The 12,951-nt window shown below is 41.3% G+C and overlaps 2 protein-coding genes across 5 annotated transcripts in view; both read left to right on the top strand.

Moving 5' to 3' along the window:
- The window catches only part of tmem131l (transmembrane 131 like), a 31,678-nt gene extending 24,728 nt beyond the window's left edge, over positions 1-6,950 (top strand). For 2 of the 4 annotated variants that reach the window (XM_070827534.1, XM_070827531.1), the window contains exons 24-34: positions 114-263; positions 391-928; positions 1,074-1,186; positions 1,323-1,492; positions 1,583-1,789; positions 1,946-2,024; positions 2,378-2,484; positions 2,605-2,737; positions 3,682-3,752; positions 3,931-4,064; positions 6,429-6,950. In XM_070827534.1, the coding sequence (XP_070683635.1) occupies positions 114-263; positions 391-928; positions 1,074-1,186; positions 1,323-1,492; positions 1,583-1,789; positions 1,946-2,024; positions 2,378-2,484; positions 2,605-2,737; positions 3,682-3,752; positions 3,931-4,064; positions 6,429-6,728 (2,002 nt within the window). In that variant the 3' untranslated portion in view covers positions 6,729-6,950. Of the gene's footprint in view, positions 1-113; positions 264-390; positions 929-1,073; positions 1,187-1,322; positions 1,493-1,579; positions 1,790-1,945; positions 2,025-2,377; positions 2,485-2,604; positions 2,738-3,681; positions 3,753-3,930; positions 4,065-6,428 lie in introns of all 4 variants that reach the window. The other 2 variants (XM_070827532.1, XM_070827530.1) reach the window with 1 other exon arrangement.
- A 4,027-nt stretch (positions 6,951-10,977) lies between these two features.
- Positions 10,978-12,125, top strand: LOC139199249 (protein PERCC1). The gene is made up of 2 exons (XM_070828294.1): positions 10,978-11,066; positions 11,159-12,125. Exon 2 carries the CDS (start codon positions 11,175-11,177, stop codon positions 12,045-12,047), a length of 873 nt encoding a protein of 290 aa, XP_070684395.1. The 5' UTR covers positions 10,978-11,066; positions 11,159-11,174; the 3' UTR covers positions 12,048-12,125.
- Positions 12,126-12,951: the final 826 nt, after the last annotated feature.

The following is a 12,951-nucleotide window of genomic DNA, read 5'->3' as shown; positions in this document are numbered from 1 at the left end:
TTCACACCAGCATGTTATTATTTTATGTTTTTGGGTGTGTGTATATGAGGCGTAACATAATTTCAGATTCTCTGATATTAACTGGTTTTTTTTTCTGATCTGGTCATTTTCAGCTTCTCCCTGTTTGGTGTGTGTCTGATGGCCTTCCATCAGGCCCAGTACATCCTGAATGAGTTCTCCACACCCAGCATCAGGAGCAACCACAACTCTGCCCTGTCCCGTGATAATGGCCCTGTCAATAATATCACACCCAATGGAGTAAAGTACGTCCAGTGTTTTTCAGAGACTGTAAAGTATTATTTGCATGAAGACAAATTTTGCGAGTGGAAATTTTCAATTTTCTGGTGTTACAATACTCAGATCTGTCATGTCTGTGTCTTGTTTGTGCAGTAAAACAAAGGGCAGTTGTAAGAGCTTTGTGGACACCTGTCACACCTCTGACAAAGGTAAGGGGCGTGGCTCTCTAGCCTGGGCCAATAGCCCCTCTCAGCGGCCTCAAACCTCAAAGAGAGGGCCTTCAATCACCCCGTCCCAACCACAGAAGAAACACAAGGTTTCACTCTATTACACCAAATACAAGTCCTCATCCACTGCAGCAACTGTGGATGAGGAGCATGAAGACTTTACACCGGACCCTCCCCTGACACCAGACCCTGATGTCTGTAACAATAACGAACCAGCTTTCATCAGTGAGCTGGATAAAAAGACACCTGCAGAATTTAAAGAAGACCCACACAGCACTATAGAAGATACAGTGCCAGCAGCGGTTATGTTTCCTATGGAAATGCCTGCTGGTTTCCCAGATAACGTCACATTGGTTCCAGGACCTAGACCAGGCCTGTTAGTGTGCAGTCCTGTAGAGAAGAGCTGCACTGACCCCTATGTAGAGAAGATGGACTCTGAGAAAAGGGACAGCTCTGAAATGGAGGTAAGGAGAGTGCTGAAATGTACTGTGCAGTGCTGATTCAGTTAAATATGTCTCTCCAATTGATTCCGGCACCTTGCAGTGCATATAATCTAATGGCTTCAATTTAAAAAGCAACTGTCATTCCTGTATCTGTTTCTGCCTCTAGCTGAGAGAAGACGGCAAAGGCCAGAAAAAGAAAACACAGAACGCAGAGACTGTCACTGCAGCAGGAAATAATAAGGGAAAGAGGAGTCGCAGAAAGACAGAAAATGTCTCCAGGTAGACCTCACTTTACTTATATTTTCATGCATGCATCAGTTTGCATTTATATGACACGATTCTGGTCTCTGTTGTGTAATATCTGAAATGTGAAAAAGGAGCTTCAACAATTTTTTCTGTCTGATTTCTGCCCTAGTGCTCCTGAACACAATGTTGTTGTGATGCCAGAGAGGGAGAAAGAACCTGATTGGAAAACAGGGGACCGTAACGTCAGCGGAACCCGTAATAGGAACCGCTGCTGCAACACCTCCAAGTCAGAAGTACCAAAGCCTGGACTGAGTGCCGAGAGCCCCCTCAAACACAACGGTGGGCATCCACAGCTCTCTGCCGCTTTACCAAATCAACAATAGCTGAACACTCGATTTTAATCTCACTGCCCTTGTTGATGTGCAGCAGGTGCGTGTCCTACTCGTACTCGACGGAAGTGTGCCACAGAGCGGCGTGGTGGCGGAGTGTGCGAGTCGGGCTCAGACTCCGGCAGCTCGTCGGGCAGCGTGAGGGCCAGCAGAGGGAGCTGGGGCAGCTGGAGCAGCGCCAGCAGCATGGAGGGAGACAAAGACCCCAGTGCCCGAACACACGCCTGCACTACCTCATCTAGAAAAAGTAAGGCACACTTGTGCACTACCTTATCGAGGAAAACCATTAACACACTGATAAGTTCTAGAATTTCCCACAATAAAGTACATGATCATGATTTAGAAAAAAGTTATTTTATCACAGATGAGAATTGTGAAATATTTTTCTTTTTGGTTTTCATAGGGGATTCTTTGCAGTACGGTGTCTACCCAGTAGAGCGAGACTGCTACCAGACCATGAACACAAACTACAAGGCTCTCAGGTACCTCAGCAAGCACACACACATACACACTCACTCAACTGGATAGAAGAACTGGCTCTGATGAAGGAACCTCCACAGAAATGTGCTTTTGTCTTTTGTTAGTGATTGTCAGCAGTGTCAATGTGTAAGAATCTGGTTTTAAAGAAACAATGTGAAATGTATTCTTTGTGTGGATTGTACTGATACTTAAACAAAGTATGCATACTAAAACAAAAAAATGTAAACAAAAACATAACTAACAAATAGAAACAAACCTCAGATTATAATTACCGTTGCTTGAAGAGAACTTCTGGAAGATGTAAGATTGTGTTTTTATCTGTTCCCTGTTTGACATTTGCCTTTTCTCTGTTAAGCATGAATAGCTTGTACCGTAAAGACCAGTGCCAAAGCCCAGACCCCATAGCGCCCAGCTTTGCCCCCAGTTTTGCTGCTGTTGCTGCCGGAGTAGACAGAACCATGGGTAAAGACATTCATAGTAAATTCATACAGTATTGCAGCGTTCTTTTAAACACCTGTCAATAAAAAAAGCTTTGTTCATTACCTCTGATTTCTAATGGAAAGTTTCTATGTGCTCTCTCAGATCTGACAGGTCAGTATTTGCCCGAAGAGACGTGGTCAGCTCCTTCCATCCCCCTCACCAACGAGTTCAGATACAACGCCACCGAAGCTCTGCCCTACATACCTCAGCCAGCAACCACCGCACCGTACAATGGGTAGGTGTTCGAATGCACATTTGGTGAAACTCTGCGAATAACTTTTTACATTAATTCTCAATAATGTGGCAATAGCAGTATTAGCACAACTTTATTTTTAAATAACTTCATTTATCCTGATGTGAGTGCAATATAGAGTTGGGGAATTATTAGGTTAATGACTTGGAGAGCACGGTTGCAGCAAGCAGGTGAATACACAGAATCTTACAATAGTACAACAGTTTGAGTACAAAATAACTCAATACATTAGCTTACATTAGGTATATTGCTGCTTTTTAAAAGACAAAGATGACATGGTTTTGAATAGACAGGCCTACAGCAGCATTTTTTTGATGTAGTTAAATAGGAGCTCCTCGGTCCTCACCCATGATGCAGCCTTCACTGGGGCTTCAAATTCAGCACCAAAGAGCACAGAGACATAGTTAGTGGTGCTGAGGAAGAAAGTTGGACAATCAATCTGAGGAACCTCAGTAGTTGGTGGAAAGTGAAACAGAACTAACGAGAGAGTGAATATTGGACTTAAATTTGTCATTGACATGAATCCAAATGAATGCGGTTGCTGGATGTGAAAGTAGGAAACAGTTTGCTAACATTAGCCACAGCAGCATTATGTTTGGCTCTTCAGTTGTCAGCTTCCTGGGTGCCATTCAGCCTCCAAGAGCCGCAAAAAAGTCTGTCCTCTCCAGTTGCTCTTTTTGTGACAAAATAGAAATAACTTTCTAATGTTAATCTCTTAAATCAGAACGACTGTGCCGCTGTGGTCATTGTGTGTATTTAACTAAAACCTCTGGCCCTCTGTGCAAACAGCATCCTTAACTGCTTAAACAAACGTCAGGGTTAGCATAAGCATAACTGATACTGGCTTACAGTTTGAATAATTCCCTTCTAATCGCTGTGGTAAAGTGTTTTAACCATTGGATCAAATGTTTCCTTGTTTCCCACAGGTTTACTTGGAGTAATGCCAACAGCCATTGCAACAGTCCCTACACCTACTGTGAGGAAAGCAACTACATAGGTACAAGCTGACGTGCAGTTTTTCTGTTTTAACATACAGTTACAGCGTAGAAAAGATGAAAAAAGAAGAAGCGACCTAGAATGGCATAGGAAGTGTTTCTGGAACCAGCCTTGACTCTGCTTCCTTAATGTTTCTCTGGGTTCATATTTAGCCTTTGTTGTCTCTGATCATCTCATAGGTAATGGAACATTTCCGAGTGGTTTTCCCAGTCAGGAGGGCCAGCATGCACACGGCAGTCAGACCAGCTGGAGTGAGGAACAGCCTCAGGAATCGCCCTCAAGCTGGGACACAGCAGCCTGTGTGGGCAGCAAGGTAAGACACAGTAATAAAGCCTAATAGTTGAAACCATCAGAGGGAGTAAACTCAGAGCTACGCTGCAGAGCTGCAACTAACGATTATTTACATTATGGATTACATCTGTAGATTATTGTCCTGTTTCTCTATGAGGTGTCAGAAAATAGTGAAAAATGCTTGTTTTGGTTTTCAGTGTGACATCTCCAACAGTCCAATATCCAAAGATGTATAACTCACTCTAAACTAAAACCAACTAATAACCACAAGTGTTTGTAGTATTGACACTACACACTTGGTTCACAAAAGTACTATATCTTTTTCAGTTCACTATCACAGTGAACTGAAAAAAACATAGTACTATTTCATTTATAATAGTGAAATGAAAGATCTCCACCAGCTGTGCCATCATGTCTGTTTTTTTTAATGATTATTCTTTCTGAAATAATCCCCAGAATACTACCTCACATTGTCATCATGAAAGGTTTGAGTCAAAAAGAATGTCATAGGAAATTTGACTAATATGGCCCAACTTCATGCACATAAATCAAATAACAAGAAGTTTATTTCCCCCAAGCAACGCACTTAAATGTAGATGTACGTTAAGTCCTTAAAGTTGTGTAGTCTGCAAATTAAAAAATGAATGTAGTAGGTTTTGTTAAGATCACAGTTAAAACCGTGCTGTTAATGAAGGGTCACAATGTGAAGTAATAACAAGACTAAAACTTTAGTTACACTGGGGCTATTTTAACACTAATTACAGAACACATATCGGGGAAACAAAAAGGGAATAACAGTTGCTTACTCAACTTGATCGAGTTACATTTAACCACAGCACTTTCATTGTTGCATTACAACACACACACACACAACAGGCATGTGAGTGTTTAACGTGAACCAATGAGAAAGCAAGCTGCTGCACGAAGCCTGTGATTAGCACCAGGATGATAAAGATCCTAATTAATCTGCTACCAGGCCTTTGACTGCAGAAGACACCTGCGATGCAAATATTACGATTTGGTGTAAAACAGTGTATTTTACATGGTTGTGTCATTCTGATGCACACAGAGGGACATTAGAGACGCCAGTGGCTTCTGACACTCTTAGAGGACGTTATCAGCTTTTGTACTTTCATCACTCTGCTGAAATGAGGAACAAGAGTGTCTGGTTTAAAAGACCGTGTCTTACTGAAAGTGAGTCTTTATGTGCTTCTTTCGTTTGCTGCTTCTCCTTTTTGCACAGCTGTGCAGTGTTGCACTCAGTTTTTCTACTGTTATTCAAATGGCAGAATAACGTGACTGTGAGATGAAATTATCAAAGATGCAGCACATCAGCGCCAGCGTGTATTTTGACATTGCAGCACATGGTTGTTCTATATTTTCCCGGATTTTATTTTAACATGTTTGTTGACTTTGAATTTGAATTTATATTTTTCATAATAATTTATTTAACAGTGCCGTCATATTTACTGTTGCTTTCATCAGTTTAAGTTTATTAACAACTGAAAAATATTCTACCTCAGGACGAATCTGTTGGTTTTTTTTTAATTAAAATTAAGAGATACATACGCCAGAAAAATAAATACAAGTATTTTGTTACAAATGGCTGATATAATATCAGAAATTTTAAAGAAGACACTCATTTTATTTTCATACATATAGTTTTTTAATTTTTTTACTCTCAAATATTGGTCTAAAATTGTGAACTAAAACCCCAGTATCTGTTGGGCTTAATGCTAATATCAAAGGGTAATAACTGTAGCAAAACTGTGTTAAGATGTTTAAAAACGGACATCAAACACTGAGGAATCACATTTTGTAAAAGGGAATTTAGTGAGTAATCCAAAGCTACAAAAAATGACAGCACCATAGAATACATTCCCAAATTAGAAAATCAGTAGCATGTGACATCTACTTGTGTCCTCACGGTGGATTTAGAGGTAATGTTAAAATGATTTTTTTAAAACGATTGCCTTTGAGAGTTTAACATTGTAGAAATGGGCAGGAAACGACAGAGCGGGCGTCCAATAACAGAGCACATGTCTTATATTAACCAGCAGTCCCTACGACCCCTAAAGAGGTGATTGTTTTTTTTCGCTGAGTATGGGGGGAAACTTTGCCGTCTTTACTAGGGCAGGAAGGTCATTTTATTTTAGCTGAAAAGGAGAGACGAGATTAAAAAGCTGAGAAATGACAGCCAGGTCATCACCGCAGGGAACAGGCAGCCACATGGCCGACGGTAGCAGAGCACGGTGGCAGATAAGGTTAGAAAATGTCATGGAAATACAACACGTGGAAACGGCCTCTTTAGACAGCTTTGGACAGGAGCTCCTGAGCACACAAACCAGCTGGAGCAGCTAACACCATCTCTCCCTGTCCTCCACAGCCATACTTCTCGGGTACCCGCAGCCTCTCCCCCATGTCCAGTCTGTTCGGATCCATCTGGACGCCCCAGAGCGAGCCCTACCAGAGCCACTTCCAGCCTGAGCGATCGGCCCCGATGTCCCCCATCACCCCACCTCACTCTCCCTTCAGCCGGGAGCCAGAGGGGAGGTGCGCACCCATCCAGTACTCCAGCTTCAACCCATTCGGCCCGCACATGAACCTGGACATATGGAACTCTTCCTCCAACCGCAGCTCCAACTCACAGCTCTCCAACGACTCCGGCTACTGTGGAGATGTTTAAAATAAGGAAAGAAAAAAAAAACTAAACGAGAGACCTTAACAATTATTGCAAGCATATAAAACATTGATATGTAAAAGAAAGGAAATAAAAATGAATGTTCTTTTATCATTAATGGGGAAAATGTGAATATTCCTTTTCTTTTATGTTCCCATTTTCAAATGTTAAATGTTGTGAAAGGTTAAGCATTTGTTGTATATTTTTCTAGATGTTTTGCAGTTTTGATCATAGAAAATAAAAAAAAAAAGGTTTTGTACTTGACCTCCATCTTTCTTTATTTCTTTATGCTCTTCAGAACACAGGTTTAAAGCTTTCGGTGAAACTTCTCAAACTTACATTTGCTGGCTGATCTGCTGTTTTCTGAAAGCGATGCCAAAGAAAATCAAAGCGGCAGGTAACCAGCGCTTTTCATGAGCCCTTCGTTCATATAAACTACATACAGACCACAAACTAAAGATGCCCCTGCCTCAGGATTTTATTCTAAATTACTCTTAACTTCTTCTAAGTCAGGAGGCTTGAAACACACAAGCTGAGAGATTCTGATTTATAAATTCCTACTTTGAAACACTGAATCCTACATTTGATTTGATTCTGATGTACGGAAAGGGGAAACAAACCATAACGCAACATGATGATTTCCCATAATGTAGCTTAAAATCTGTTGTGGTAAGAGCAGGCCGAGATTTGAAATGCTGGACTTTCCAAAATAAAAATCACCAAAGTCAGTGAAGACTGTTTTCATAAGTTGAGTCATACATCTTGTGACATTTTTTTATTATCATTAATCAAATTTATCTCTGCCTGAAATAGATCTCAAATGTCCATAACAATTTAATAAAGGATTTAGGAAGAAAATTTAAATTGTTCCTTGGATTTATCCTCAGGAGATTATCAGCAAATTTAATAGCAGTCTGGCTATTTGCTCTCCAAGTACCTTTTTTATAAACCAAGTGTTGATGAAGGAAAGTAGATGTTGAAATACTGCATCTTGTGCTGCACTGACACTGATAATATCACCATGTTGGCTGGAAGGAGAGGCTGCTTTGTTTTCTCTGAGCCACAAAGGAGAAAACTGTTCTGTCCTCCAAAGAGGTTATTTTTGATGGACAGAATCTGCGAGCCAATGCAGCAGGATGTTTGGGTCGTTTGCCATTCCTTATCTTTACGTCTGTGCAGCTCTCACAGCTGGAGCACATGGACATCAGTGACAACTTTTTCAGTGATCTGGCCCTCAGCCAGATGATGTGCGATGGCACATTATCAACAGGAATCACATGCTGATAAAATCAACAGCCAGCTCTTCACCAAGCTAGATAAGCTTAAAAACATCGACTCGAATGGAAATATGTTTCACAGTATGCCTGAGACTTGTTACTGGCCACCAAGTCTCCAATTCTTATCTGGATCTGGGACATCATGGACGCCATTAAAAAAGAGTCACAGAACTCTGTTTGTTCTCTGTCAGCATTTTGTTAGGAGTTAATGGTGCGAGTACAAGCTGGATTACACCCATTTTGGATTGTTTGACCCAAATGAAGACGCTGTTGTGCTGATTCTGTTGGAGCCCATTGACAAAGAGACCATCCTCAAAACGCTCCAGGACGAACCTGCAGTGGCCTGATGATGGAAACCAGATCACCAGGTTCTGGCAAAGCTTGAGAACAGATATTAAAAGACCTGAGACTGATCATGGAAACTGTTTAAATGACTGTGGACTTATAATTAATGTTTTGCCTTGCAGTTTTTTTTGAGCAAACTGCAACTTGAAAAAATAATTATTAATTATTGAAATCTTGAAATGATTAATATTAAAAATATTAATCATTTCAAGAAGTTGGTGCCTGTAAGATTGATTTAACTAACTTATATACTCAAATTGTTATGATGAATGTCACATACAAGACAAATCCGTGTGTGTGTGTGTGTGTGTGTCCATGTGCTTCTGTGCCTAAAAGCGTGTGTAATTCATTGTCAGGCTCTTGAGAGCTGACATATTGCCGCTATTGATCTTTAGTCCTAAAATCAACACAGAAGCCTGGATACTGATGACAGGCAGGCCAGGGGAGTCAGGGTGTCCTGATAACACACACACACACACACATGCACACTAACACACAAACACACATTAATGCTCACCATGCACATATAAACAGAAGCACAGGCACATGTTTACAGAGCTACAGATGTCTGTAAAGGTCAGTAAAATCTGGTGAAGTGTGGGATTTAATCAGTGACACTTAAAATCATCAAATGTTTTATATACATGCAAAAGCACCGATGCCTTATGTGCTGTACATGCAATAACACTCCGAGAGCTGGATTTAGTTTAGTCTTTTCTGTGTTAGCTACAGTCAAATAAACTAGCATGGCTCTATCTCCCAAAAGCAACGTGACACTCACAAATGTTGTGCTGCTCAAATCCACTGCACTTGATTTTAAATGTAATAAATGTCTCATTGATTCCTAAGATCTCATAAATATTGACAGTTACATGTTGAGGAAAGGCAATAAATGTAAAACTGTGAAAGACTTTTAAAATATTTTCATAGGGTGAAATGATAAAACATACAAATTAAGTTTCGGTTCAGCTGAGACGGCACATCTGGTAAGTTTGCACTCATTTTTTGTGTTTGTAAGAAAGAAATAGGAAATGATACAGTAGTTGTAACAAACAGAGCACAGTTGCTCCTAAAATCTCATTATCTGAACAAAAACTGATTTGTTTAAACCCAAGTAAATATTTATTTATGACTTGCAATGTTTACTGTCTATATTTGTTGAATTTTACATGTTCAGACAACTGATGAAGTAGAGAGCTAAAAATAAACTGAAAATGTCTCCACACGTAATCATCCAAGACAGCACATTTACATAAGAGATGACATTTACATACATATGTTTCTTTTTTATAAAGCTGCCCTACAAGAGGTTAAAGGATTCATCGGGACATTTGGGCAAAATTAATCATCAAAGTAATCTTTCTGGGAAGTCAAGTGTGTGTTAAGATATACTGTACCACTCTAAAAAGATAAGGTTAATATTCTATATTTTCCTTTTTCCCAGCAAACAAAAAGATCAAAGAATGGATCCTTCTTAACAAGTATTGTCTGTGTAGCTGCGGCCTGGTGTAAGTTTAATTCTCTGTGCTGTAGAGCTCCACTGTTGCTCCAAAACCTCTAAAAATACATCAATGAGTCACACTGTTGCACAGTGACATGTTCCTTCATTATGATGAACATGGGTACTGTAGTTTATTTTGAGTCAATCCCACATACACCTTCCTGGTGCTGAAAACACTCACTAGACCACTGAATGTGTATTAATCCTCCCCTGAAAGTAGTCCCCAACAAGTGTACTACATAGCCCTGTTTGATTAATATTTGCTAAAAAAAAACTACAGTGCTCAGCTGTTTTAGGAAATTAGATATTTGGTTGGAGCTAATTGGCCACAGAGAGGGTGGGGAAGTATTGGGACATGGTCTGACACATTTTTGGGTTTGTGTTTTAGATTTATCGTCCAAAAAAAGACAAAAAACACACACAACATAATACAAGCTTTATCCTTTAATCTTTAGGTAAACCCTCCAAGCTCAATGGGTAAAAGTAAAATGACGCTATCAGGTCCACTATGCAAAGTGCTAATTTGCTCATCTGGAGCAGTTTGTTGCTCAAGGGCGCTTTGTTCTGCTCTTCCACTGGATCTGTTGTCTCCCCTGAGTTTTTAGGAGAGTCAGTCAATAGCCACAAGTAAAACTGATGGTGTGTCTGAGCATACAGCTGATGACAAGGATTGGCAGTTTGGGAGGTTGACGTGGTTGACTCTGGTGAGTTTGATGTCACGTCCCTCTTAAAAAACAGTGTAGTGTTTTGAGATGATTCATGTCTGACTGGGTTGTTCCGTATCTCTGATGTCAGTTCAGAGTGTTCCCCTTTAGAAGTCAAAACAGCATATGATTTGATTTCATGCTCTTTTATCCTTTAACTAGCATGATAACAGGGACGGAAAAAAGCAATGATGTGTGTGTGTGTGTGTATAACAGCTCTTCATCATCCCCTAGCAGAGGATCCATTAGCCTTGGACCCCCTCCCCGGTTGCCCAGTGATAAAGTAAACAAACTGTGTTTGGCCAATCCGGCATGCAAATATTTGTTCTGGAAGCTGCCTCATCCGACAGGAGACACACGCCTGCATTCGCGTGCTGAGGTATATATACAGTGGCAATCCTGACAGACCAGTATTACATACGCACACACATGCACAGTAGTGGATCCATCAATGACCCAGGCCAGACCTTCCCTCAGACTTCAGCACAGATTCACCTGGAGGCTCACTGCGCTCAAGGTATTGAAACGTTTCCAACCAATTTCCAATTTTTTATTTTGTCGACAGCTTGCTTTCTTGTTCGGTTCTTATTTTCTATCTTCTGTCCTCAGGGTTTTATAAGCCAACATGGCTGCAGGCGTCATCAGAAACTTCCTCGTCCAGGCCCCGACTCCTGCCTACTTCCCCCTGATTTTCCAGCACTCTCCCTGCGAGGAAGACAAAGAGGAGAAGTTGGAGGAAAAGCCAGTGGTGAGGCACGATAAAGAAAGAGAAGTGGAGGAGGAGGAGGAGGATGAGGAGGAGGAGGAGGAGGTGGAGGATGAAGAATGTGAAGCTCAGGAGGAAGAGGAGGAATGTTTAGAGGTTTTCTTAAACCCCGCCCACTACGCTTTGGATGTGACCAATCAGCTGCTGAGGTTTGCAGATCTCATCAGCCGCGACGTCCAGCGATATTTTGGTCGCTGCTCTGGTGATCAAGAAGCTTGTGACATCTACAGCGACACGGTCTCTGTCACAACCAGCGGACGTCTGCGTTACTATGATGACCTGCTGAAAATCGCAAGAGCAGGAAGTCCAGAGGAGCAAGAAAGCAGCTTTGCAACTTGCGCTGATGATCAAGGAGTCGGGGTTGCTAAGGGCAACAGTGGTTTGGGGCCCCTGGCTGAACTGTTCCACCACAGGGGCCCGAGTGAGGGCCGCAGCCAACCCATGATCAAGAGGCATCTGCCGCTCAGTTTCTGGACTGAGCCGATCCCCTGCTGCTCTCTGATCAGTTTCAACAACACACCTGATGCCACGCAGACAAACAGTGACACCACTTCACAGGACAGCACACACACAGACAACAACACACACATGCACTACAACCCGCTCACACACCACCACAACACACACGCCCTCGACGGCACGCAGCCGGACTTCAGTGATTTGCTGGCAAACTGGGATCCAAACCCTGAGCTCACACACACTCTGACGGAGAACACACACATGCAGCATTAAACACGACTGACGCCCAACTATGAAAACATACTTTATTCATGTGCTCTTCAATACTCATAGATATATGTAAAAAGTTTAATAAAAAAAGAAAAGCAGAACAGTCTTCTGTCAGTGTTTTAACTGCAGCTTATAATTTATGTGATGTTTGTTTTAAAGGGTCAGTTCAACCTTCTAGTGGTACACAGTCATGCAGGCAGCGTTGTTTTTGTGTGTCCAGGTTTTTTTTAGACATCTGCTCTAGACTGTAATTTAGTTTGTGGTGCTCACAGATTTGAGAAAAATACCTTTAGCCTTTAGCAGCAACTTGCCAATCCAGAGAGAGTATCCAGTTACTCTAAATAATCCACAGAGCTCACAGTGAACTTTGTTCCAACTTTTACTGAAGCAAGATTTCAAAAAACAACAAAAGAAAACCAAGTGGAAAAACACATCGATGCAGTTTAGATATTACAGCCTGTTTGTGGAGCAAAATCAAATTCTAGCGGTTTGCTGTGACGTACAAGTGTACTCCAGGACACTGTGACATCACTGTCGGTTTACAGGTACAACTTTGTGACCTGTTAAACCTGCATTCTTTAAAATTGCCAGCAGGGGGCGACTCTCATTACAGAAAGAAGTCCGATTGAGTGGAAGTCAATGAGAAAATTACTTGACTTGTCACTGGATTTATTACCTCAGTAAACATTTTATTAGTGAGTTTATGGTCTCAGTCACTTGTTTCTCGTCTTCTTCAGCACAGCAGGGTGTCCATTTAGTAAATTAGAGTAAAATAGACGATAAACCAGTGTATGCTTTAGGGTCGGACTACGTTATGACTGACCAATCAGAGGCGGTCTTCGTGGAACGAACATCCCGTCTGGTTCCAAAAAACCAAGATGGCGATGCCTGTAAAGCCAAACTCGGT

This window comes from Pempheris klunzingeri, chromosome 3 (genome assembly GCF_042242105.1).
Source record: "Pempheris klunzingeri isolate RE-2024b chromosome 3, fPemKlu1.hap1, whole genome shotgun sequence".
Classification (NCBI taxonomy): Eukaryota; Metazoa; Chordata; class Actinopteri; order Acropomatiformes; family Pempheridae; genus Pempheris; species Pempheris klunzingeri.
This window is presented reverse-complemented; position numbering and strand designations above follow the sequence as displayed.